Source organism: Mixophyes fleayi, chromosome 4 (assembly GCF_038048845.1).
Source record: "Mixophyes fleayi isolate aMixFle1 chromosome 4, aMixFle1.hap1, whole genome shotgun sequence".
Lineage (NCBI taxonomy): Eukaryota > Metazoa > Chordata > Amphibia > Anura > Limnodynastidae > Mixophyes > Mixophyes fleayi.
This window is the reverse complement of record NC_134405.1, coordinates 166,255,388-166,282,424: the sequence shown is the minus strand read 5'-3', so window position 1 is coordinate 166,282,424 and position 27,037 is coordinate 166,255,388. Positions and strand designations below refer to the sequence as shown.

The 27,037-nt window shown below is 40.0% G+C and overlaps 1 protein-coding gene across 2 annotated transcripts in view; it reads right to left on the bottom strand.

Annotated features, from left to right (window-relative positions):
- PIK3CG (phosphatidylinositol-4,5-bisphosphate 3-kinase catalytic subunit gamma) overlaps positions 1 to 27,037 on the bottom strand; it is a 52,283-nt gene that overhangs the window by 12,431 nt on the left and 12,815 nt on the right. For both annotated transcript variants that reach the window (XM_075208795.1, XM_075208796.1), the window contains exons 2-9: positions 16,808 to 18,826; positions 12,692 to 12,757; positions 10,086 to 10,311; positions 8,265 to 8,368; positions 7,628 to 7,774; positions 6,300 to 6,390; positions 4,382 to 4,512; positions 3,012 to 3,123 (exon numbers count right to left, since the gene is read on the bottom strand). In XM_075208795.1, the coding sequence (XP_075064896.1) occupies positions 3,012 to 3,123; positions 4,382 to 4,512; positions 6,300 to 6,390; positions 7,628 to 7,774; positions 8,265 to 8,368; positions 10,086 to 10,311; positions 12,692 to 12,757; positions 16,808 to 18,826 (2,896 nt within the window). The remainder of the gene's footprint in view (positions 1 to 3,011; positions 3,124 to 4,381; positions 4,513 to 6,299; positions 6,391 to 7,627; positions 7,775 to 8,264; positions 8,369 to 10,085; positions 10,312 to 12,691; positions 12,758 to 16,807; positions 18,827 to 27,037) is intronic.

The following is a 27,037-nucleotide window of genomic DNA, read 5'->3' as shown; positions in this document are numbered from 1 at the left end:
ATGACCTAATCCTTGTAATTGTGTTGGGGTGATGAATACCCAAGATCCCGGGTTCCCGCTGCTGTTACTGAGGCTGTGTCCATTCTCTCCCCATGCCTGCGGAACATATATGCAAGTCAGAGATAAATGCTGTGATGAGGGTGTATTGCACAGCCCCTCAAGCTGTTGCCCCATTAAGCTGCCTTCTTCCCCCGAATCATCATAATCTTCAGCCCCTTGACCATGTGCAGTAAGTTGTTGGGGAGGGGGGGGGGCAGTTCCCTTACCATGTGCTGCTGCTCTGTGATGATTTCTGCTGTTTGCTGGGTTTGTCCTGCCTCTTGCTCCAGCAAGATAGTTGAGGTTTCCTTGCTGATTTGCTTCCTCCTGGCTGCTCTCTGATCTTACGCTCTGCTTGTTGCTGCACTCCTTCTCTTGCTCACATGTGACCCATGGCCATTGCTGCGTAATGCTTGTGCCTGGCTAGGCTTCTCAATCTCGGCTGCCTCGACCAAACGCCTGGGTGGGTTCCTCTGCCTTTTAGGAAGGCTGCTTGCAGTGTGTTCTTGGTTATTTGCAGGCATGTTTGTTGCTGGAATTCAAGTAATTGTGATTTTCCTGATCAGCAATGGCTGCTTCTGCTATGAATCTCTGCTCTATACTGACCCTTGACTTCCTGTCCCTGTCCCTGCAAGCTCTTAACCTCCCCCACCTGGTTTTCCTTGTTAGTTTTCCACTGGCCTTCTTAGTCCCCAGGTGTGAAAGGGGGATGTGCCTGCCTGCACGTCCCCCCTTCTTCCAGCTGCATGTGTATTTGAGTCAAACCTCCTTATCAGGCTTTGGTGCTAGTGAAGCACCTCCGCCCCCTTAAAGTCCTGCCTATTTCCACTTAGGAGCATTACACTTTCCTTTCCTTATTCTTTCTCCTTCTTTGCATTTTTGCAGCTTCATAAATAACCATTGTAGCTGGATTTAAAAGAAGTGAAAATAAAATAGGACATGCAGACGTAAATCTTAGGCATAAACAGTACATTTCTGGACCACAAACGGTACGGAGCCGCAATGCTTATTTGTGCGTGCAAGTGACCCTAATGTCTGTCTTGTGCATTTCAAGGTGCATGTCCATGTCATGGTCGTTGGAAGTGTCCAGGGAATATCCACTGCAACCAGATTTGCAGATACACCTGGAAAAGCACATGGTGGAAATAGTGAGACTCCCAAATACAACCTACTAGCACTGCAGGACCACCCCCTTTACTAGCACTGCAGGACCACCCCCTTTACTAGCACTGCAGGACCACCCCCTTTACTAGCACTGTAGGACTGCCACCTTTACTAGCAATGCAGGTCCACGCCCTTTACTAGCACTGTAGGACCACCCCCTTTACTAGCACTGCAGGACCACCCCCTTTACTAGCACTGCAGGACCACCCCCTTTACTAGCACTGCAGGACCACCCCCTTTACTAGCACTGTAGGACTGCCACCTTTACTAGCAATGCAGGTCCACGCCCTTTACTAGCACTGTAGGACCACCTCCTTTACTAGCACTGCAGGACCACCCCCTTTACTAGCAATGCAGGTCCACGCCCTTTACTAGCACTGTAGGACCACCTCCTTTACTAGCACTGCAGGACCACCCCCTTTACTAGCACTGCAGGACCACCCCCTTTAATAGCACTGCAGGCAGGGCCATCTTAACGCATGGGCATGCTGGGCAGTTGCCCGGGGGCCCTACGAGCATAGGGGCCCCACAGGCTTGTCAATCTTACAGTATATTATTTCGGGAGATTTATTCAGAACCTTCAAACCCTCTTTAGTAAGACTAATCACCTCAGTATCAGCTGTTATCTGCTATCTTGCTGTTGCGAATACATATCTTGTACAATTAGTATGTGTAGGGCCCCAGTGCACTGCTTTGCCCAGAGGCCTATAATGCTGCTAAGAAAGCCCTGACTGCAGGACCACCCCCTTTACTAGCACTGCAGGACCATCACCTTTACTAGCACTGCAGGACTGCCCACTTTATTCATTTCAGCTTTACTATTTTTCCCCTAAAATACTGTTTTTCTTAGCTTCATTTATGGACTCAATTAATCATGCGAGTGAGAGCACACTGGAACTGTATTTATTAAATGTTTTACTTTTGTGCTTTTAATTGGGTTGTTTTAACATTGGTCAGAGTGTACTGAGAAATGTGAGGGAAAGATAGCATTTGCGCGAAAGTAGCGCATGCCATGTAAATGCGCCCCCTCTCACCCTGCTTACTTACTAATCTCATCATCCAAAATTAAATCTCATATTTTCAAGTGGAAAAGTAGGCATATTCATGTATCCGATCCACCCAATTCCTCCATTCACCCCCACAGAGGCCGCCACAAATCTATGCGCTTCCCCAATTTTGCAAATGCAGGTGTGCTGTGCAGTCTTGCAGCAATGGTGGAAGTGGGGGTGTATGCGGTGGTATGGCATACCGCCACTTCTCCTACTGCCTCCATTGTAATACTATCAAATTCCCTTCACTTACATTTTCCATACAGCCACATCTAAATTTCCACTTTGACCACTGGTTTGCAATATTTTATAACCTAACTACAGTAAAGAAAAATACCCCAGGGAGAGTGAGATGAGGACATAGTTCATAGAGCACATGTAAGCCTCATGTACTGATATTTTAGCAATTACAATTTTTGTATTCAAAATACGGTCTGATTTAGAACAATAAATACTGCAATGATATTTAGGGAAAAGCTAACAGATTAAGTCTAATCCATTTTCATTTCCCATGTCACTGAGCCATTATGAGTTCTTAAATATTTTAGTAGAGATTAAATAATTAAAACAATCCTGGATTTGAAGACAAAAATAAGAGCCATACAGTACATGCTCACTTAAAAATACAAACCATATGTATTGTCTATCTCATTTGTCAGTAACATGTTTGTTTTTAATGTCAAACCTGTATAGTATAATATAATAAAAAACTGGGAAAATAAAATGTTATTTAATTAGGACTACCAGTTAGCATCTTACCTGTTTCCGTTACCATTATATTGTCATTATGTCTGTCTCCAATTCCAAGCACAAAGGTAGCAACACAGTATCCAGCACAGGAATAAACAAACCTCTCCACAGCCGCATTCAGCTATTGGGAAGGGAAAGACAATAAAGGGATGAAATCAGCTACGGTGGAAAAGCACTTTATTTTACTTTACTTTATTAAGGCCAAATCTCTTGAAGTTGTCATTTCTATGCATAGAATGTACTATGCATAGAAATTATATAAATTGTAGATATTTGTCCCAATATTGAGGTTATCATGCTGCAATATACATTGCTGACCTAATCCAATTACGCATCGGATTTCAAAAAGTTGCTAAGCAACGGTAACTCCTTGCAAAATAGTATATATATATATATATACAGTGCTTTTTTTGTCATAGAAGTCATCGGTACTGAGTTCCGCCACCTTTATTGGACTAATTTTCTAAGTTTTAAAAGTAACTTTTCAACATTCAATGTTTGGATCACATGGACTTGAATCGCCCTGTCGAGCGTAGCAGGTCGGCTGCAAAATCATGAAAACAGTGCATGTGGGTTGCTTGTGTCTCGAGTCCGATGTATGCGTACTTTCTTCCGTCCTGGTTGTAATGGTACTGCTCGGCTTGTGATTGGTCATGTGGGTGTGTGTACAGTGATGTGTGTTCTGGCATCTTTTTTCTTACAAAAAAAGCACTATCTATATATATATATATATATATATATATATATATATATATATATATATATATATATATACACATACACATACACATACACACATACACACATACACACACACACACACACATATAAGAATCAAACGGCAAGAGTGCTTGGGGTTTAATCACTATTGGACCCATTTGCTCTGGATGCACATAACATCCCCCTACACATTTGTTATATACTGCTCATTTATTCAGTAGAGCATTGGTTCCGTCATTCTTATATTTATATGCAGACTTGTGATGTCCTGTGTGATGTCCTGTACCACGAATAGCACACTGTGGTGCTGTATGTTACAACTGACTTGCTAGGGTACAGATACAATATGTATCGGCAGTACGCAGATCAGAATATCCATAATGATATTTCAGCGCAGCTTTATTGAAAACATAGATTTCTATTACTCTCAGCAGGGGGTGACTTTATCCAGTGTCATTATGCACAAGGGACAAGGGGTGAGTCTGACTGATTTTTATTTTTTTATTTTCTACCTTGTGGACCTACAGTGGAAGGTGTCCTGGCAGAGCTCAGGAACTACCCTTTATACATGAGAATATTTTACTATAAATATTTGAAGTAAAGTTATAGACATTTTATTAATACAGATTAATAAAGAATATCAAAATATTACAATATACCTTTTCTTCAATTGGACATTTTTCTTTTAACCACTGACTCAGAACCTCATCTTTAAATGCACCAGTATTGCCAACTGTGCTTTGCTGTATTTGGGCAATGGTGGTGGCGTCCTTCACAATTTCAATCATTCCTGTAGAGTGACAAGAGGAGATATAATTTCTCATTGCAGAGAACAAGGCCAACATGACAGGTCATGGAGGTTTGCAGTGACACGACCAAAAGTAGATCTATATTTTTCAAGAAAAGTCACAGTGCACTGATTCTGTCTGGAAACTTGATGAGGAACCAATTGTCAAAAATGTCTGGCTTATTATAACGTCTATTAATATAAGGAAGAAACAGAGCAGTTCATGGGAGTAAATTCAAACATTATTATTCAGTACTTTACGTAGCGCTGTATAATTTGCCACACATTACATACTCAAACAAACCAATATCATATAGATACTGCAGCAAAACAAAGACCTAATAAAAGCACAGTAAACCTATAATGATTTATAGTCCCAGCCATAGTATCATCATTGATCATTTCATCATGGCAGAATAATTCAGTCCCATCACATATCTTCCTTATATCTACGTTGTACACCAGTATGCAAGACAAGTTAAATCATATACAAAAACTGAAGTAAGCTCTCCTCTCCCCGCCTTGCATTACACTGGCTTCCCTTCCCCTACAGAATTCTCTTCAAACACCTCAACCTCGCCTGAAAGGCCCTCTCTCGCTCCATCGCTACATACATCTCCATCCACACTCCCTGCCGTCCTCTGCATTCGGCCAATGACCGTCGCCTCTCATCCTCCCCTCTGATCACCACATCCCACTCCCGAATCCAAGATTTCTCCCAGGCTGCCCCACTTAACTAGAACAACCTCCCTCGTCTGTCCGACTCTCCTAGTCTGTGCACCTTCAAGCAGGTACTGAAATCTCACCTGTTCTTAAAAGCATACCAATCATCTGCCTAATCATCTTTATATGCTTGATTACCTCATCCTCTCTCATCCCTCATATGTGCTCCTCCTACTCTAGATCCCCCCCCCACTAACTCCCCCTTGTGCCTGCTGTCTGTTTGCCCTCCCTTTAGTTTGTAAGCTCTTACGAGCAGAGCCCTCTTCCATCCTGTCTCACTACCTATTACTTCTGCTCTTGCTACTCTGGTACTAGCTATGCTTGGGCTTTTGGGGTCTTATTAGTATTTGTTTATTGTTACAACTTGTATGCTCTACTGTTTGTAATTTGTAAAGTGCCGCGGAACTTATGGCACCTTATAAATAAAGCATAATAATGATAATAATAATAAGCTACATTACCATGTTGATCCAGGATAAAAAAAACCATAATATACAAAGAGCATTTTAATATGAAAATTACGGCATTTCGGAAATAAAGTTGCTAACCGATTAACCCACAGGCACTTCATGTTTGCTCCCCTTAAGCTTTCTTCATGCTACAACCAGCTAAAATTTTCCTTGCGTGGGATGCTTAGTTTGTTTTTTTTGGGGAAATTTTTTTAATAACAATACACGAATACATTTTTTTAAAATAAAATACTACCATAGTAAGTTTTTTTTTCACACATCTTATAAGTTTTAAATTGTACAATGCTGCCTTCACTGCAGCATCCCAGCTGTGCAAATAAACATCTCAATTGTTCTGTTGGAAAACATCACTATCAGTCAACAGCTGGTACAAACCCTCTTCCAGTGACAAGTTCTCTCATGTTTGTGAAGTACTAGATGAGAGTAAGTGGATATCCACAATGGAGATTAGAAACCCCATGACGTTGACAAATGAGATGGTAGCAGGCTGTATGTGTTACAGAATTTGTTTTTTAGCAATTTGCACACACACTACAATAAATTAAAGAGTGTTCTCATCATTAAAATGAGAGGCACAAGTCAATTTTTCAAATTCACCTATTTTGTTTCCTGTAGAAATGCAGCCATAGGGCAACAAGCAAAGGTCCAGCGATTCAGCCTCCCAAATGGATTCCATAATTCGAAGGATCTGTACAGAGAGTGATGAAAGTAATAAGCAGATATGAACTAAATTAAATATATATATAAATACATATTTGTCCATAACATTTGTTATTCAATGTTAATGCCAGGTTGAGATGCCTTTTAGCTCAACAAACAGTACTGCATCTTCACCTCAGAAGTGGCAATTCAATTTACTGGAGTATTTAACTGAGTGTTGCATTTACCTAAATGCACACACATGGATATTACTGTGTCCTAGACAGTCACACTTTATTTATCCGCGTCTAATGCGGGAGAACTATTCAATTAAATTACCCATGAAGTCCATTAGAAATGACGTCATTTTAGTACCCAGAGGTCCCCCTGACAGCCGGCAACGCACCGGAGACACCGCTGGCTGAAAATAAGTTAAGTAAACATTTGTTTTGTATTTTTTAGTAATTAAAATCTTTTTTTTTACTTCACAATTATTTTTTTTTCAGTATGAATGGTGAGACCCGGGAATTCCACGGGTTGCACCATTCATACTGCATGCGAGCGGGGTCCAACACGGGAATTACCCCTCGCAAAATCCCGGGTCTAAGTCCCGGGATTTTAGACCCGGGATTTTGTGGTTGGACTATTCATACTACACCAAGACCCGGGTTTTTCAGCGTGCCTCTGCAAAAACCCGGGTTTTTGGTGCAGTATGAATGGGGTATTAGCGGCAAATCTAGCTAAAGGCGGAAAATTTGCAACTGTCATTTTGTGCCTTTAAGTAGCACACACATACTGGGCAGCTTCATTTATAATACTGTGATTTACAGCTGAGATAGGATGTGTGCCCACTTCATAAATCTGTCCACACAAATATTTTAAATCCCACCCATCCACTCTGCCTGCTGAGCAACATGGGACTGCTGAGGTGCAAAATTACACCTTTTAGCTAAATTTACCCGAAACTCTAGATGGAGTCCACAATGCACAATAATACCATGGGGTAATATATATCAAGCTGTGGGTTTGAAAAAGTGGAGCTGTTGCTTATAGCAACCAATTAAATTCTAGCTATCATTTATTTAGTACATTCTACAAATGACTAGAATCTGATTGGTTGCTATAGGCAACATCTACATTTTTTCAAACCCGCAGCTTGATAAATTTACCCCCACGTCTTTTACTTTTGGTTGCAGTCCTAGCTGGGCATATAGAAGATAAATGTGACATCTCTTGTCTTCTGCGCAAGTGTAAACAGAAATAACCTCTTACATATCACATTGTACCTGTAAAATGAGCATATCCTGACGAAGGTCGTCTCCATGCTTAAATATTATTCCAATTGTTTCATTTGACAAAGCTGTTGTGTCAGCACATTTAAATTCAAGCCATAGAGGCTTCTTTTTTGAGGCCATGACTTTGCACTTCTCCACCTTTTGTAAAGAAATAGAAAAAGAAATGATCTTGAATTGTCTTGCTAATGATGCAGCACTACGTTTCCATAATATTGATGTCTGGTTTGGGCTTTTGGAATAAATAAACCTGAATTATAGTGAAATAGCCATATTAATATCTCATGAGTAGCAGTCTTCTTTAAACTTGCAATTGACACATCCAGTTACATTGTGTTGTTAAGTTCTGACATACAGCCTATTAAAGGGCAAAATTGTGAGGGCAGACTTATAATCATCATGTCTTTTCTTCACGTGTTTGCAGATTAAAACATAAGAAGAATTGTATAAAAAAAACATAGAAACACTAACTCCATTAAAAACATGTTATAGGAAGTAATACTGAGCATTTGTAAAATAAAATTGCAAGTAATTTTAAACCCATCATTAAACCCAGTCATCCTCAGAGCTTTACTACATCCGGTCGAGGTCTATCACATATGAAAATACCAAGCAGCCATGTTTGACTTACAACCAGTGTGCCAGCCCTAAGTGAGGGGTCATAGGGCACTCTGAAGCTCTCGGGAAGAGAAGATCCTTGTAGTTTTTCAAGCTTTTGCCGCAGCTGTGTGATAACTGAAAAATAAATAGCAGGATTCAACCATTATACTGAATACAAAGCACAGTAAAAGGATATATATGTGTATATATATATATATATATATATATATATATATATATAATTGTTAAATCATACTTTATTTTGGTTAAAGTAAAACTCTTACAGGAATCTCATTCCACTTATCCATTCAAATTGGGTGTATCAGATGTCTCAATAATGGGGACATAAGAACTGTGAGTTAATGATTTCTAGGAGTAGAAAATGGATTGCCCTGGGAAAGTCAGGACCTATGGGACTAAGTACATGTTTTCCATTGATATGTGATCTGATACATAGAAAGTTAACCAGAACACAGCAGCTTTGCTTTTAATATCCTTGCTATACTATTGCAATATCATGTTTTGTTTTCTGGTGAAAACTGAAAATTGGAGTTCATATACTGGTTTGTACACACTATACATTATCTATTTGGAATAATGGCAGAGCTAGCAAATGTCCTGCATCCAGGCTGTTTTTCCTGCGTGTTCGAGTTGGAGGACTAATTCCAAAGAAAGTTAAGCATCAAAAGTGGTGCTTTGCACTCTGATTGGTGAATAACATGGCCATTCAAGCATCAGAGTGCTGGACACTCAGTAGACAATTTCCGGTATTCTTATTGGTGAATGGCTGATTCTATCTACCACAGTGCTATTAACCCTTTAGTGGGTATGAAGCACTATTAATTAGCTGACACTATCAACCAATCAGAATGTAAGATACCAGCTAAATGGCACCTATGCTTTGATTCGTGGATGACACTAGCAGGTGGGGAGTTTGACTGGGGCGGTACATCTGTCAAACGCAGGTGTCCTAAGCCGAGCTCAGGGAGGACAGAAACCTCCCATGGAGCAGAAAGGCACCAGTAAGAGTGTAGGTCACCTATCAGATTGTCTGTGCACTCTGATTGGTTAATGGTCCTTGATATCCATCAATCAGTGCTGGGAGCTGTCTATTTTGAGAACTCTGTCTCCAGTGCACCAATAGACAACCCGTCTCCACTGGAAAGAGATCTTGGGTCTGCACTGAAAAGCAATCAGTGTTCTGGTTGCATGCATTGCAAAGCCACCCAAGGCTGCATTATCATAAATAATGTGTTTTTTTAAAACATAAATAAATGGTTGCCTGTAAGAAACACTTAGTGCTTTTTTATGTCCTCACTTTGGTCTTCCAGCTGCAATTAATGATTTACAGTTTACTAAGTGTCAAGTGACTACTGCTGCAAGCACAGTCATATGACATACAGTATGCTGTAGTAAGCAGGCTTTGGTACACCTCTCTTCGCAGCCTCATGTGTGTGGAGGGAGGGCTTCTGACTCAGAGATCAGATGACCCTCTCCTTGAGAACGGGCTTGAGTGCTGAAGCGCAACTGAGTTCCAGCTGAGAGATTGTACTTTGCAGTAGCAACCATATATGACTGCCCTTTATAGAGACTTTTCAAAGAGAAGACTGAGCTATATGAGGATATCCTAGATATCCTAGAATCATGGTACAAAACTTTCTGTTTAAACCCCCCCCAAAAAAAATGTCAATGTTGGACTACAGCTAAATTGCAGCGTTGTCATAGGGCCAAACAGTGTCTTAGCTATTTCTCTGTGAAACAGCAACATGAGTATATGAGGGATAATTATTTTTAAAGTTCAGCGCGGAATTCACACAAAGAACTGTCTAGTAAGAAACAGGTCAGGTCATACCTTGTGATGTCACATCATACTTCTCAGCAGAAACACATTTGATTTCCATGGTGACTTTATGTAGATCCTCAGTGACTTGAACTTGCTTCATGAAATCATTTAACATAGAGGTGCCGCAGCCTCTCAGGTAAGCCTCTAGTATCACTGCAAAACGTTGCTGGTAATGCATGGACTGAGCAATCTCACTTCTTAGAAACCAAAATAAGAAGTGGCCAATTCGTTTACTCTGCAATGAAGAGGGAGCCTTATAGATCTGTGTGTGTTAGGTCATATATTATAATATAATTCCCTTTCTAAGAACATATATAATTTCAATATAAGTAACTGAAGATAGTTAAAATATGTTACATCTGTCTTTAGAATAATCAAGTTCCCGTTAAACCAAACGTTAAGCATGCAGCATCAGTTCTGCTCTTTGTGGGCATTTTTGAAGGGTATCTATCAATAATAAAAATGTTTTAATATTTATATTTTTATATTAACCTATATATCATCTACTGATATTAAGTAAAATTCATAACTTATTTAAGGTTTTTTTTTTTCAAAATATATACCTAAAGAATTCCCATATCTGATGCTTCCCCTGTATGAAGCTCAGCATCATGCAGCCATTGGAAATACCTTAACAATGCAGACCATTAAAAACAGCTCTATCTGCATTAATCTACATTGGGTGGTGGTTTACCTAATTGTAATTGGGAAATTATTATAGAACTTATACAGTTCCAGCTCTATACTTTCTGCTGAGTCCGATAACAAGTAATCTGGATGGAGTTCAGTGACTTGTAGAAAAACACTCAACCTGTCCCCCAGCTTTATATTGTAACAAATCTTTTAATATTTCTCCATCATCATCATTTATTTATATAGCGCCACTAATTCCACAGCGCAGTACAGAGAACTCATTCACATTAGTCCCTGCCCCAATGGAGCTTACAGTTTAAATTCCTTAACACACAGACAGACAGACAGACAGACAGACAGATTGCAGCCAATTAACCTACTATGTATGTTTTTGAGTGTGGGAGGAAACCGGGGCACCAGGAGGAACCCATGCAAACACGGGGAGAACATACAAACTCCACACAGATAAGGCCATGGTTGGGAATCAAACTCATGACCCTCAGTGCTGTAAGGCAGAAGTGCTAAACACATGTATAGAAAACAGTAAAGGAAGTACATATATACACACTCACATATACCAAACAAAGGGTGCAATCTATACAATCTATACAAGAAAAAAATCCAATCATAATTATTGCGCAGAGTCCATAAAAAAAGTTCTAGATCATCCATGTTCAATAAAATGAACAGACCAGCACAAGCACAGGAAAAGTAAAAATGTAATCGAAAAAATTAGAGAAAAAAAAATATATAGATATGTGTGTGACACAAACATCTATGTATATACTATGACAAGTACAAACTGATTTTTTAAAAATAAAGTATTATGCCAGTCAGTGAGTGATTTAAGTTCTATATTCAGCGATGATACATGCTCTGGCTGGATATGCCCTCTAGTGGTCGCATTGCCATGCATAAAACAAAATCATGACCTATGTTAAAATTATTAAAGTTTGTACTTAAAGATTACATTAACAACAAAAATAAGTTATCCATGCTAAATCCACTTTAAGATGCACAGAATATTTATTTATCCAAGCACTCATATTACTGTTATTCAGAATATTGCAACTATACAGTAAAAATCACAAAGTCATTTCAGAAATTGCAAAGAAAGGCATTTTAATTCCTTCACACCCAGAAAGAATGTATGAGCATCTGCAGCCAACAATTGTAACTAAAGCACATACTTTATAGAAAATAATTTGTTTCTCAAAAGAAAACACTCTTTATTTGGTTACACAGCATTCTGAAACTTGTGTACTTAAGGAGAAAGTATCATATTTCATTGTTTGCCCCCCATCCAAGCAGCAGAGGTTCAGGCCCCTGAACCCTGGGATAGACTGTACCCACTACAACATTCTTTAGAAAGGAAAGTCAAGAGAATTACAATTTCAGGTATACATACTCTTTCCCCCAAAAAACAAAACAGGAGTAATTTAATGTGAATATAAAATACAAGCTGATTCAATAAGAAAAGGAAAAAAGTAACATTCCAAAACTCTTAGAATATTCAGTATACTTAAATGTTACCTTACCATAACAGAACTTGAGATGTTTGCCATAGCATCTATATTTGCTGTGCAACTGAGTGAAAGCTACTGTACGCTGTTATCAACCATTTCCATTGTAATGCACATCAATAGATAAATACTGGAAGTTTTGTATAAATGGTCATACATTTGCATATTGTCCACAAATTAGTGTGTTTGTGAATATCTAATCAGCGTGAAAACAAAAGTAAACCGGGAATGTCAAAAACAAATGACAAGGCAATGATCTATGTGATTTATCACACGTATTGGTCCACATAGGATCTCACCTTAAGATACAAATCCTCAAAGCTTTATCTCAAAATATTTTCAGTTCTGATAATCTCCGTAAATATTTAACATGTGTATATCTGTGAATGTTATTTTATCCAATGCTGTTCTTTATATAGATCATTAAATAAATATGAATAAATAAAAGAAATATCTTACTCTTAATGCGCGTTTCAACAGGAACCTGGATAAAGCGCTGTCGTGATATGGCTCAAACTTCACAGCCTACAAATGATAAAGAATTAAAATCATATAGAAGAAATATGTTTTTATCTTTTATCCCGACCTTCAGTACCACTGAAACTATAGTACGTCTAAACTCATTCCCAAGTGTCCTGGTATACAAACACTGCTTACTTGCTTCAGTGATCCAGCTATATTCATTTCAACACACAACATGGTAGACTGCAAGTAGACGCTGCACTTTTGTTGTAACTAGCGGGATGTGAAGGGTGTGCATTTCAGGGCATTAGTACAGTAGATGTTACAGCCATCTACAAAGCATTATAGCCACTGATGGGTGAGTGATAGTAATAAAGATCCACAAAATGCTTGTTTGAAAAAGTACATGATCTTTATGCCATAACTAGCTGTTTGATCAGAATGTAACCACCTTCCCCATAAGATTCAGCTAGGAAGTATGTACCCATAGCATCTATATGGTGTGCTCAGCTCTGATTACACTGCTGACCAACAGCTATTAATATAATTATTATATCTATTATATGTTACGGGCTTGTAAATGCTTTTGTTTGCTAGTGTGATTGTAGGTGTTTCTGAGGATGAACACAGCGAATACCAATGTATGCATAAGCAGAAAATTATCAACATAGTAAGAAATCCAGTAGGCATTTCAAATAGGAAATAGGAGTAATGTGGCTCCTTTAGATATGTTCTGCATTTGGTATTGAAATCCACTTTACAAATGAAAGTGTGATAGGGTGATAAGCAGCATATATACACATAGGGAGCCTGATATACAGTTGGTTCTAAGTCCAACTCCGGGCTTCCAACTGAGAGTTAATTTACTTTTTCTAACTTTGAAACATTATCCTGGCAACCATCGGCCATGGATGTCATGAAGAACTCCACTATAGTAGTCTGCCCTGTAGTCTCCAGGCTGGGCCTGGCATACACTATTTATGACTATGCTCTAGTGCAGTGTTGGCTAACCTGTGACACTCCAGGTGTTGTGAAACTACAAGTTCCAGCATGTTTTGCCAATATATTGCAGCTTATTGCTGGAAGGGTATGCTGGGACTTGTAGTTTTACAACACCTGGAGTGTCACAGGTTAGCCAACACTGCTCTTGTGTGATCAGCCCAGCATGGCATAGCTCGGTGCTGGTTGCTGCTTTAGCAGGGGGACCCTACGTTCTTTGTTCACCCAGGATAAATAGCCCAGCCTATAACCACAGGTGCTTGTTACCCTTTTAGGGAAGGGCTGATTTAAAATTTTATTTACTTTTTGCTTACACAGCAGTAAGGATCAAGCTGATGATGATGACCGGAGTATCTTTACTGTGGAAGCTTAAAACAGAAAGCATATTGTGATGCGGCCGCATATTTACACAGTATTTTGAGTTGTGTTACATTAAGATACAGGTAACTCCACCTCCATACTTTCATGTGTATGATCGGAACGCTAAGTTGCGGTTTACTCTAAATGAGGCCCAGTATGTGCAGTCAACTGAATATGACTAAACGGTTAAATGCTAAAACACCAACAAAAATAAGTTTATTTTGAGCTCCCCAGAATTAGTATTCTACCTAATAGGTTGCTATGCAGGTGCAACCCCAAAATAAATATATTAGATAAGAGTTTTCTTAAAGACAGTGCATAAATGTATACCAAACATTGAATAACATTAACGAAGAAACGTAGTACCCCTTTTAGAACTAATATATCTACATTTGTGGCTAAAAATACTGACACCTTTACCGCTTTTCTAATAATGTACCATTTTTTTCCAGAAAATGTACTAAGTTGTAGCTTATTAGACAGAGAAATCATTAAATGGTTTGGACAAAATTATCGGCACCTTTTTAAAAGTATTTACATGTAAAGCAGGTTATTCTCTTTCACTTTGGAACTGAATTTACCTGTGGTAAGTAGTAGGTGCCTGCAATATAAAAATGTAACTCATTAATCAAGCTTTAATAGAGAAATGGACTCAGTCTCCTGTTTTTTGTGTGTACTGCAATGAGCAAGAGAAAAGAAAGAAAACCAGAGAATTGTTTGATGAGGTCAGACAGAAGATCGTAGCAAAACATGGACAATCTGACAGCTAAAAATCAATCTCCGGAAACCTTGTTGTTCCCGTTTTCACCATAAGTAATATTATATTATTAGGAAGTTTAACGCCCATCCATGGCAGTGTAGCCAACCTCCCTGGACACAAGAGAAGACTTGATTGTAGATGGCAGCGCAGAATTGTTGGAATGGTGGAGAATGTACCCCGATCAACAGCCAACCAGATTCAAGTTGATCTTCAGACACAAGGTAAGACAATTTCAACTCACACCATCCATAGCCATCTCAATGAAAAGGGTTTATATTGTAGGAAGGCCCCACAGCTGAGAGAAGACACAAGAAAGCCCTGAAAACACACCTGAACAAGCCAAATTCCTTTTGGGAGATTATCTTGTGGACAAATGAGACCAAATTAAGAGTTTTTTGGTAAAACACATCATCCCTATGTTTACAGAAAGCAAAATTGAGCTTTCAAAGAAAATGACACCTTCCCTACAGGGAGACATGGAGGAGGTTCAGTGATGTTTTGGGGTTGCTGTGCTGTACATAGCACTGGGTGCTTGAACATGTGCGTGGCATCATGAAATCTGAAGATTATCAGGCTATTTTGGAGTGCAATGTTAAACCCAGTGTCAGAAAGGTGGACCTCCATTGAAGGTCAAGGGTCTTCCTGCTGGACAATGACCTCAAACACATTTTGAAAAGCATCCAGGAATGGTTCAAAACAAAACGTTGGACTGTTCTGAAGTGACCAGCAATCAGCCCTGTTCTAAATCCCATAGAACACCTGTGCTGCAAACATCTGAAAGCAGCAGTTGGGAAAAAGCACCTTTCAAATCTAGGAGAAATGGTGCAAACTGCCAGTAGAGAGGTGCAGGAAGCTCACCCATGGCTATAGGAAGAGTTTGATTTGCAGTTATTTTAACCAAAGGCTGTGCTGCCAAATAATAGGTATAGTGTGTCAATAATTGAATACCATTTCTTTTCATTTTCTGATTTAAAGGGATATACAGTATTAAATTCAGAATAATAAAACAATGGTTCTATAATATTAACAGTGAAAATTGTGGAGAACAAATACTGTTGTTGATTTCGACTTATCTTGAAAAACGTACAAGGGTGCCAATATTTTTGGCCACAACTGTATCTACATACAGCATACCTTCTAAATGTCCTCATTTTGGCGGAACTGTCCTGATTCTCGTATCTGAAAAGGGGCAAGCCCTAAGTGAACTTTGGTGTGGCCTCACACAAATGTCGGTGGTTTATGCTTATATGGGTTGGGGATATTTGATATTTATTTTACTGTTTTATGTTCCGGTAGGTATGCATACATTATATAGAACTGCCATATGCAACATATAGTAATATAATTTAATTCCTATTATATCTGATAGATAAGGTGATGTGATAAAATATTTGAATAAACTAAAGTGAGTTAACTAAAAACCCTTTCTAACACGTATTTTGAGTTTGAGTCTTTATTGCAACTAATTAGGTAAAATACTCCTGCTACAGTGCCCAAAAACAACACTATTTTTGTTGGTTTTTCAGTATGTTACATATAGCAAACACCCAATTCACACCCAAACCCACCAGATGTCTCAGAGGGAACAAACAACACGCAATGTCAGTACATGAAAAGTTCTTACTTACATAACATGAGAGGAACATGACGCCCACTACAGATGCAGATAACACAACATAACAGCTTAATATTTTTACTTTAGGAAATTTGTTGGAGAGGTTTCTACTGTGTAAGCTATATGTAATAAACATATACTAATCTCACCAGCATTAGGGACATTTTTAAGAGATTAGTTGTATATACTTCTAAATTAATATTAATGATTCTGTAATAATTAATTAATTTCCCCATTAGTTAGTGCCAACATCAAATTTTACATTAGTTGTAATACAAAACAAGTCCCTATTCATAAAGTATGAATAACTCATTGTGTTCATGCAAATGAAAACTTGTATTGAGGAACTAGATGTGCAGCTATGTAAAGTGTGTATTACCTGCACCAGCTGTAAAAGATAATGTAGGACATCATCATCCTGCAAACTTTCCAGTTTCTGGACTGCCATCGCTCGTACATTCTCATCGGAGAAGTTGCAGTCAAGTAGTTGAATTGTTAGCCCGACATCTAGGGAGCAGCTGTCCCACGCTTCTCTTTTATTTAATAGCTGGTATGTTTTGGCCACCATTTCTTGCTGCCCCCACTTTACTGAACTTAGCAGCTTTGGGTAAGCATCAGGGTTCTTAATAATTTCATATCTAAAATGCCACAACAACTCTTGGTCCTCTGGAGTGAGGGGATGCAGTGGATCGGTAGATATAATTTCTTCAAGCTGCTTCCGGAGTTGATTGGGCATTTCAGATCTTGCCCTGTCTAGCTCAGGGTCCGACACCGCTTTGTGTTTTGGCAGAGCCACAGGATGACAATACTTGTCCAGATTTATGGAAATGGCCATAGATATGTCTTTGTCGGGGTTTGTTGCAGATGTCAATTTATCTGCATTAATGCTCCCTTGCTCTTCTCCTTTACCTGGTATTTTCCACATGTGAAGGATAAACTCTCCTTGTCTTAGCAAGAACCTGTGATCAATTAACAACAGATTTACATAGTAAAGAAGCTGATTTTTACACTTTGAGTCAGAACTAGTAGAGTCTGGTGACTGTAGATTTCCTTTATTTGAGACTGTCTGAGCTTTGCAACAAAATATCTGAAGATTTAGAAGAGCTCCTTTTGGCAAGTCTTTGATCTTTATATCAAATTCAAGCCATATGTTCCATAGTACCTCTTCCGTAAACGGTTTGCAGGAAGTCCTTCTCTGTGAAAGCACCTGTTGTCCATGCTGAATGTTGGCTTCGACAAAAACAATAAGCTCCGTATTTCTTGGCAAAATTGGAATATCAATCCCAATGATTTTGACTCTAAACTTTCTATTGCAATCCCAAAGGGATATTGTGAAAATCTTTTCATGGTCTTTTCCCTCAATGGTAAGCTGCTCATGATAACCTGTTACACCAGTGCAGTCATCAACCAGAGGCCATTCTTCTTTTTGGACCTTGTCTTCTGACTGGTCAGGTGGGACATCCAGAACAAAATGAATCTCATCCCCATTCTTAATACACTGTCTTATGTAATGAAAATCTTTAATAGGATAATTCCCAATGATAAACTCATCTCTACCACAAACTCGGAGAACAAAATCCAGTTCGCTGTGTTCCTCTGAAATGTCCAGTAATGATTTTTTCTTGGCCATTTTTGTAAAGAAGCTTTGTAGGATTACATCGGGTGTGTCCTCAATGGACACTCTGATTGTATGGCTTGTCATCCCCTTGTGAATAATGATGAAAATATTATTGGAGGTAAGTCTTTTACACAAATATTCTGGTAGTGGCTTAGTAGTAACCCAAGGGTCCATGGAATACAACCTGGCATCTCTTTTTACCAGCTCAATCATTCGTGGAGTGACCAATCTACGCCGGGTAAATTCAAGCTCGTCGTCATGTACATTACTTACATCTGTGACATCATATCCAATGAGATAATTTAATTGCTTCTGGTATTCCATTGTTTCCTCTGAGGGCTTTTCTTTCTGGATAATGTAAATCTTCCCCACAGTTTTTTGGAGAACCTTCCAGTACATTATGCAGTCCAAAGTTTGTATCACCTGATGTTTGTCATATATTTCATACCACTGCCCCTTTTTCTGATACTGCAGAAGGAACTGGTCAGGAGCTAGTCTGTGGTAGAAATCACTATTGTGGCTTTTTTCTATTGCATTCATCCAGACCTGTGCTTTCATTTGTTCGACCGTGCAGTTACCAGCTATTTCAAGGACAACAGTATCCTGTACTTTGCTATTTTTATGGCTGGTGGGTAAAATAAATTCTACAGGTATGAGCTCCATGGAGAACATGTTGGATGCTGCCGCCGAGTGGGGTCTCATTTTTCGCCTTCTCCGCTTATTGTCATCTCTCAGAATGACGGGCTGGTCATAATTCTCCAGTTCCATGCCAGCTGCAAACTTAGAATAGAAGAAAATACAATTTACACTTCACAAAAGTACAAATATGATATCTTCCATTTATTCTGCGTATGTATTAAAATATTTGCTATAACTAGGAAGTGATACAAGTGATACAATGTTTACTCTGAGTTCTATTCAGTTACATGTTCACTACCAGTCACTACAATAGAAATGATTTAGTACTTGTAAGATAAGGGCTTGTTTACACATGTGTGCTAAGACAATGGGCAACGTATGAAAACGAATGCTCTTTAGAGACGTCTGTTAGTGATAAATAGAATAAATGGTGATGATGGTAATGATGATATATCTTCTTTGTACTGTTGATGCATTTTGCTTTGACCTATACAATCTGCTAACTGGTAGTGTGTGAATGCATCATAGTTTTAATGCATTATCAAATTTAACCGCAATGATGCCCATTAACCATGGCACTCAAATTACACCTGCCTGCTAAATGACGCAGACACTGTTTTCCTGTGTAACACAGAGGCATTTGATGGTACATTGTTGTGCTGAAAAAGGACACATGGATTGTTGCAACCAGCGATCTATAGTATTTGCAGCCACACAGTGATGTTACTGCTTCTTCAGAGACCACATGCAGCCACAGACACCCCCTTTCACAACAAATGAGACTGCACACAGGCACACACACTTGTACAAACTGCTCAATGTACACAGGGAACAGCTCAGACAGCTCACTGCAAGTCTGACAAGATGTAAGCTGAAGGAAGGGGTGATAATTTAACATGCCTCCCTTTGCTAATTACCTATCCTAAAATCTATTTTGTTACTGGAAGCCATTTACTAAGCACAGATTGAGCAAGGTTTTGCAGAGAGGTGCATAAACAAGACTTTGCTTTTTGGTCTGAAATTACCATAATGAGATAAAGTGGTGGAGGACATACCTCCCAATATTTAGAATCACAAAATCAGGACAAAATGAGCCCTGTCATTGTTAGGCCCAAACTCCGCCAACAAATAGAGGGCAATTTGACACTAACTCCACCAACTTTTTGTTAAGCCCAGCCCCTTTTGTGACCCACTAGTTGGAATGTTCCTCCAAAATCAGTAGAGTTGGGAGGTATGATTTGTGAAAAGGCACGCGGCCATTTGGTCGCAAATTGATATAATATATATCATATAATGAAGTACTATTAGTTGGAGGGGTCAATACAAAAGCAGATGTCATCATAATCATCATCATGTATCTTTACTCCATTACCTGCAAGAGATACCTTACCTGAGAATCATAACTGGAGATTCCTCCAAGTCTCATTAGGTTGTATCTCCAAGTGGCCTGAACATGCTCTTACTGTACTCGGCTAACACTTGCATGCCCCTGTTCCGCCTCTCCAGGCATCATGGACCACAAGTGTAAGAATCACACAAATCTAAACACGGATACATTTTGGTGCACATCCGCAGTACAGGGCTGCATGTATTCACTCCACAGGTGCATTATGAGCCTATCCTGTAACTGTGAGGATCTTTCCAGGTCTGCCCATCTACTACTACAGCTCTGCAAACAGTTCGTGACAATCAATTTTTGGATTATGTACATATTTTCTAATGTAATCCAGTATGTTATGTGTAGCTGATGAAGTACGGCGGTTTAACAGCTTGGCCACAACTTGGATATTAGCCAAACACATAGAACTTTCAGACAATGCACCTAAATGTTCCATTTGTCACTCGTGTGGTAATGAAGCCTCAAAATCAGTCGCATGTCACTGTGAAATGTGTATGTGGGGTCATGTACCATTCTTGTATTATTTTAAAGATGAATTTGTTTTGCTTTATGTCTATGTTAATTGCACCACACGTAAAAGCCTCCTATCACAATTAGAATTTCCACATCCCCACACGAACAATCAAAAATGTCTAAATACAGAACTTGCATAAATTAACCTGTAAACAGACAGGGATGGAGAGGGGTTACTCTCTACAAGAGATAATTATACATCTAGTTATACATTCTTCATAGTGACAAAGTAAAATGCATCTTTGTTATTCAATGCGAAATGTAAATTACTGACACTAGGGGCTAGATTTACTAAACTGCGGGTTTCAAAAAGTGGAGATGTTGCCTATAGCAACCAATCAGATTCTAGCTGTCATTTTGTAGAATGTGCTAAATAAATGATAACTAGAATCTGATTGGTTGCTATGGGCAACATCTCCACTTTTTCAAACCCGCAGTTTAGTAAATATACCCCTAAACTGTAATAATAACAATGAGAAAAACAATACATTAAGTATACAAAACTACCACATCTGGGATATATTTTGAGGTAGAGACGCTTATTAGAGTTATGGATAATTGCGCATGAAAACAAGCACTTAATACATGTTTTAATAATGTATATTTAATGGGTTTTCCATATGCTTTTTAAGCACTGAGCTTTTACCAATACACTAGTAGTGCGCGTTAATTAGGGATGTGCACCGGCGACTTTTGAGGTCTCGTGTTTTGTGTTTTGGATCCGGATTTTCGTTATTTTTGAGGTTCGGATTTGTCTCGCAAAACACTTGACGAAAGGTCTCGGTTCGGATTTAAGGTATTGGATTCGGATTTTTTTTGAAAAAAACATAAAAAGTTTAAAAATCAAGTTTTTGGGCTTATTTTCACTCCTAGGCTATTATTAACCTCAATAACATTCAATAACAAGCATTTCCACTAATTTACAGTGTATTCTGAACACCTCACAATATAGTTATTAGTCCAAAACGTTGCAACAAGGTATCTTTCTGGACTGCGTAGAGGAGTGGGTCACCACAATATATATTAAAAACCCTGAACTTTTATGATTCGCACCAATAATTGTACCTGGACTGCGTAGAGGAGTGGGTCACCACAATATATTAAAAACCCTGAACTTTTATGAATCGCACCAATAAATGTACCTGGACTGCGTAGAGGAGTGGGTCACCACAATATATATAATAAGAAAACCATCAACTGGTTTGATTCGCACCAATAAATGTACCTGGACTGCGTAGAGGAGTGGGTCACCACAATATATTAAAAACCCTGAACTTTTATGAATCGCACCAATAAATGTACCTGGACTGCGTAGAGGAGTGGGTCACCACAATATATATAATAAGAAAACCATCAACTTGTTTGATTCGCACCAATAAATGTACCTGGACTGCGTAGAGGAGTGGGTCACCACAATATCTTAAAAACCCTGAACTTTTATGAATCGCACCAATAAATGTACCTGGACTGCGTAGAGGAGTGGGTCACCACAATATATATAATAAGAAAACCATCAACTTGTTTGATTCGCACCAATAAATGTACCTGGACTGCGTAGAGGAGTGGGTCACCACAATATATTAAAAACCCTGAACTTTTATGAATCGCACCAATAAATGTACCTGGACTGCGTAGAGGAGTGGGTCACCACAATATATATAATAAGAAAACCATCAACTGGTTTGATTCGCACCAATAAATGTACCTGGACTGCGTAGAGGAGTGGGTCACCACAATATATTAAAAACCCTGAACTTTTATGAATCGCACCAATAAATGTACCTGGACTGCGTAGAGGAGTGGGTCACCACAATATATATAATAAGAAAACCATCAACTTGTTTGATTCGCACCAATAAATGTACCTGGACTGCGTAGAGGAGTGGGTCACCACAATATCTTAAAAACCCTGAACTTTTATGAATCGCACCAATAAATGTACCTGGACTGCGTAGAGGAGTGGGTCACCACAATATATATAATAAGAAAACCATCAACTTGTTTGATTCGCACCAATAAATGTACCTGGACTGCGTAGAGGAGTGGGTCACCACAATATATTAAAAACCCTGAACTTTTATGAATCGCACCAATAAATGTACCTGGACTGCGTAGAGGAGTGGGTCACCACAATATCTTAAAAACCCTGAACTTTTATGAATCGCACCAATAAATGTACCTGGACTGCGTAGAGGAGTGGGTCACCACAATATATATAATAAGAAAACCATCAACTTGTTTGATTCGCACCAATAAATGTACCTGGACTGCGTAGAGGAGTGGGTCACCACAATATATATAATAAGAAAACCATCAACTTGTTTGATTCGCACCAATAAATGTACCTGGACTGCGTAGAGGAGTGGGCACTGGGCACCACAATAAAATATATAAAAAACCTTCAACAGGTCTGCATTACACTACACATACGGCTGCTCCTCCATCCTCTCCATCATATACATGTTGGAGTTTTAGCATGTGACAACCTCTTGTTTTTGATAATGTCAGTGCATTTTGAATATTTTTCAATTTGCCCCACACCACTGAATGTACTTTATCTATGATACGCATCTATCTATCTTGACTGCGTAGTGGGGTGGCCCCGGTACCCAACTTGATACCGGGGCCACAATAAAATAAATACACCCTCCACGTGTCAGAATTCCACCAAACAAGTATCTGGACTGCGTAGTGGGGTGGCCCCGGTACCCAACTTGATACCGGGGCCACAATAAAATAAATACACCCTCCACGTGTCAGAATTCCACCAAACAAGTATCTGGACTGCGTAGTGGGGTGGCCCCGGTACCCAACTTGATACCGGGGCCACAATACCTCCTCCAAACATGCTACAGACAATTCGTCATTGAGATCCCATTAAGTATGTTAAAGACAGACAGGGTCCAAGTGTTATTAGTTGACTTTGTAAAGAAAAAAACTGTCCCTGTTGCACATAGTCGTGCAATGAAGACTTACTTTTTCATTTAAAGGCACGATCTTTCAAGTGTAGTGTTTGTAAGTCTAAGTCATATTATACTTTTGGTAAAATTGGTTTTTTTGGTTCCTCTTTATGTTAATTAATTAGTAATAGAATTAAAGTAGGAAATAGAATTAAATAGAATTAAAGTAGGAAATAGAGTGGTATAGAGTTGTAGTGTGGTATAGATAGAGTGGTCCACACAATATAATAATAAAACCCTCAACTGGTCTGAATTCCACCAAACAAGTATCTTGACTGCGTAGTGTGGTGGCCCCGGTACACAATTTGGTACCGAGGCCACAATATAATTAAAAAACCCTCCACGTGTCGGAATTCCACCAAACAAGTATCTGGACTGCATAGTGGGGTGGCCCCGGTACCCAATTTGATACCGGGGCCACAATACCTCCTCAAAACATGCTCCAGACAATTCGTCATTGACAGACCCCAGACAGACAGGGTCGTAGTGTTATTGTTTGACTTTGTAAACCCAAAAAAATGTCCCTGTTGCACTTGCACATAGTCGTGCAATCAAGACTGACTTTTTCATTTAAAGGCACGATCTTTCAAGTGTAGTGTTTGTAAGTCTAAGTCATATTATACTTTTGGTAAAATTGGTTTTTTTGGTTCCTCTTTATGGTAATTAATTAGTAATAGAATTAAAGTAGGAAATAGAATTAAATAGAATTAAAGTAGGAAATAGAGTGGTATAGAGTTGTAGTGTGGTATAGATAGAGTGGTCCACACAATATAATAATAAAACCCTCAACTGGTCTGAATTCCACCAAACAAGTATCTTGACTGCGTAGTGTGGTGGCCCCGGTACACAATTTGGTACCGAGGCCACAATATAATTAAAAAACCCTCCACGTGTCGGAATTCCACCAAACAAGTATCTGGACTGCATAGTGGGGTGGCCCCGGTACCCAATTTGATACCGGGGCCACAATACCTCCTCAAAACATGCTCCAGACAATTCGTCATTGACAGACCCCAGACAGACAGGGTCGTAGTGTTACTGTTTGACTTTGTAAACCCAAAAAAATGTCCCTGTTGCACTTGCACATAGTCGTGCAATCAAGACTGACTTTTTCATTTAAAGGCACGATCTTTCAAGTGTCAGAAAGAGAGAGAAGACACAGGAGAGGAGAGTTGTAGCTGGGGACCTGGGGTGGAAGCTCCCAGGCTCCCCCAGCATTGCCTGGAAGTCTGAGCGTGGTGACTGAGCCAGGGCAAGGAATGTGTGCCCTGGATGAGGGGGAGAACTCCATGCCACTATAGTGAACCCAAGAGAGAGGGGGACACTGCACATGGAAGAGGCCCTGGAGTGAGGGCTGCTACAAGAGGCATGGTAGCTGTAGTGTCAGATCCTGAGGCTGAGAGTACACAGAGTGACGTGTCAGAGCACAGGAGACATTATCCCCGCAGAGGAGGGATGAGCTGCAGTTGAGAGGTCTGCTGTTGAAATAGGACATGCACACTTTAACAAACCAATCATTTCAGCGACAGGGCCTACCAAACAACTTTGACTGAAATGATTGGTTTGTTTGGGCCCCCACACCAAAAAAGCTATTCATCTCTCCCTGTACAGACTAAACAGGCTCTACTGAGGCAAGATGTCGTCCTCATCCTCAACCTCTGATTCCTCTCCCCCTACAGTGTCTACTTCCTCCTCATCACACATTATCAATTCGTCCCCGCTGGACTCCACAACCACAGGTCCCTCTGTAGTATCTGGAGGGCAGTGCTGTACTTCATTGAGGAATTGATTATTCATTTTTATAAACATCATTTTTTCAACGTTGTGAGGAAGCAACCTCCTTCGCCGCTCACTGACCAGGTTCCCCGCTGCACTAAAAACTCTTTCCGAGTACACACTGGAGGGGGGACAACTCAGGTAAAATAGAGCCAGTTTGTACAGGGGCTTCCAAACTGCCTTTTTTTCCTGCCAGTAACAATATGGACTGTCTGACATGTCTACTTGGATGGTGTCAGCAAAGTAATCATCCACAATTTTTTCTATTGTGACAGCATCCAATGCAGCGAGAGTAGACATGTCTGCAATGGTTGGCAGGTCCTTCAGTCCGGACCAGATGTTATCAGCATCCCCGCCAGTGCCTCTTTTGGGAAAACTGAGCTTTTTCCTCGCAGCCATAGATGTGGAAGAAAATGAGGGTGGAGCTGTTGGCATGTCACGGTCCTCTTCAGAGGACAATCTCCTGACCAGCAGGTCTTTGCACCGCTGTAGATTTGTGTCCGCCGGAAACAGAGACACAACATACGCTTTAAACCGAGGATCGAGCACGGTGGCCAGAATGTATTCCTCTGACTTTAAAAGAGTGACCACCCTCGGATCCTGGCAAAGCGTACGAAGGGCTACATCCACAAGAGCTACATGCTTGCTGTAATCGCAATGGCTTACCAGCTCCTCCCTCACTTTCTCCAGCTGCTTCTGCAACAGCCTGATCAGGGGAATGACCTGACTCAAGCTGGCAGTGTCGGAACTGACTTCTCGTGTGGCAAGTTCAAATGGCTGCAGAACCTTGCACAACACGGAAATCAGTCTCCACTGCGCTTGACTCAGGCGCATCCCCACTCCTTTGCCTATGTCGTAGGTGGCTGTGTAGGCCTGAATGGCCTTTTGCTGCTCCTCCATCCTCTGCAGCATATAGAGGGTGGAGTTCCAGCGCGTCACAACCTCTTGTTTGAGGTGATGGCAGGGCAGGTTCAAGCTTTTCTGATGTGCCTCTAGTCTGCGGTAGGCACTGGCTGAATGCCGAAAGTGTCCAGCAATTTTGCGGGCCACCGCAAGCATCTCCTGCACACCCCTGTCACTCTTGAGGTAATGCTGCACCACCAAATTAATGGTGTGGGCAAAACATGGGACGTGCTGGAAATTGCCCATATTTAATGCCCGCACAATGTTACTGGCATTGTCTGACACCACAAATCCCCATGAGAGTCTAAGTGGGGTAAGCCACTGGGAGATAATTTCCCTCATTTTCTCTAATATGTTGGCAGCGTTGTGCCTCTTATTAAAGCCTGTAATGCACAATGTTGCCTGCCTTTGCATGAGCAGCCATTTTGTAGATGCTGCTACTGATGCAGCTGTTGCTGTTGCTGCGGAAGGGGATGCATCTACCCAGTGGGCTGTCACAGTCATATAGTCCTTCGTTTGCCCAGAACCACTTGTCCACATGTCCGTGGTTAAGTGGACAGTGGGTACAACCGCATTTTTAAGAGCACTGAGGACACTTGATCGTACTTCTCTGTACATTTTTGGTATCGCCTGCCTAGTGAAGTGGAATCTCGAGGGGATTTGGTACCGGGGACACAATACCTCCATCAACCCTCTAAATCCCACTCCACTGATGGCGGACACCGGGCGCACGTCTAACACCAACATTGCAGTTACAGCCGCAGTTATACGCTTTGCAATAGGGTGACTACTATCGTATTT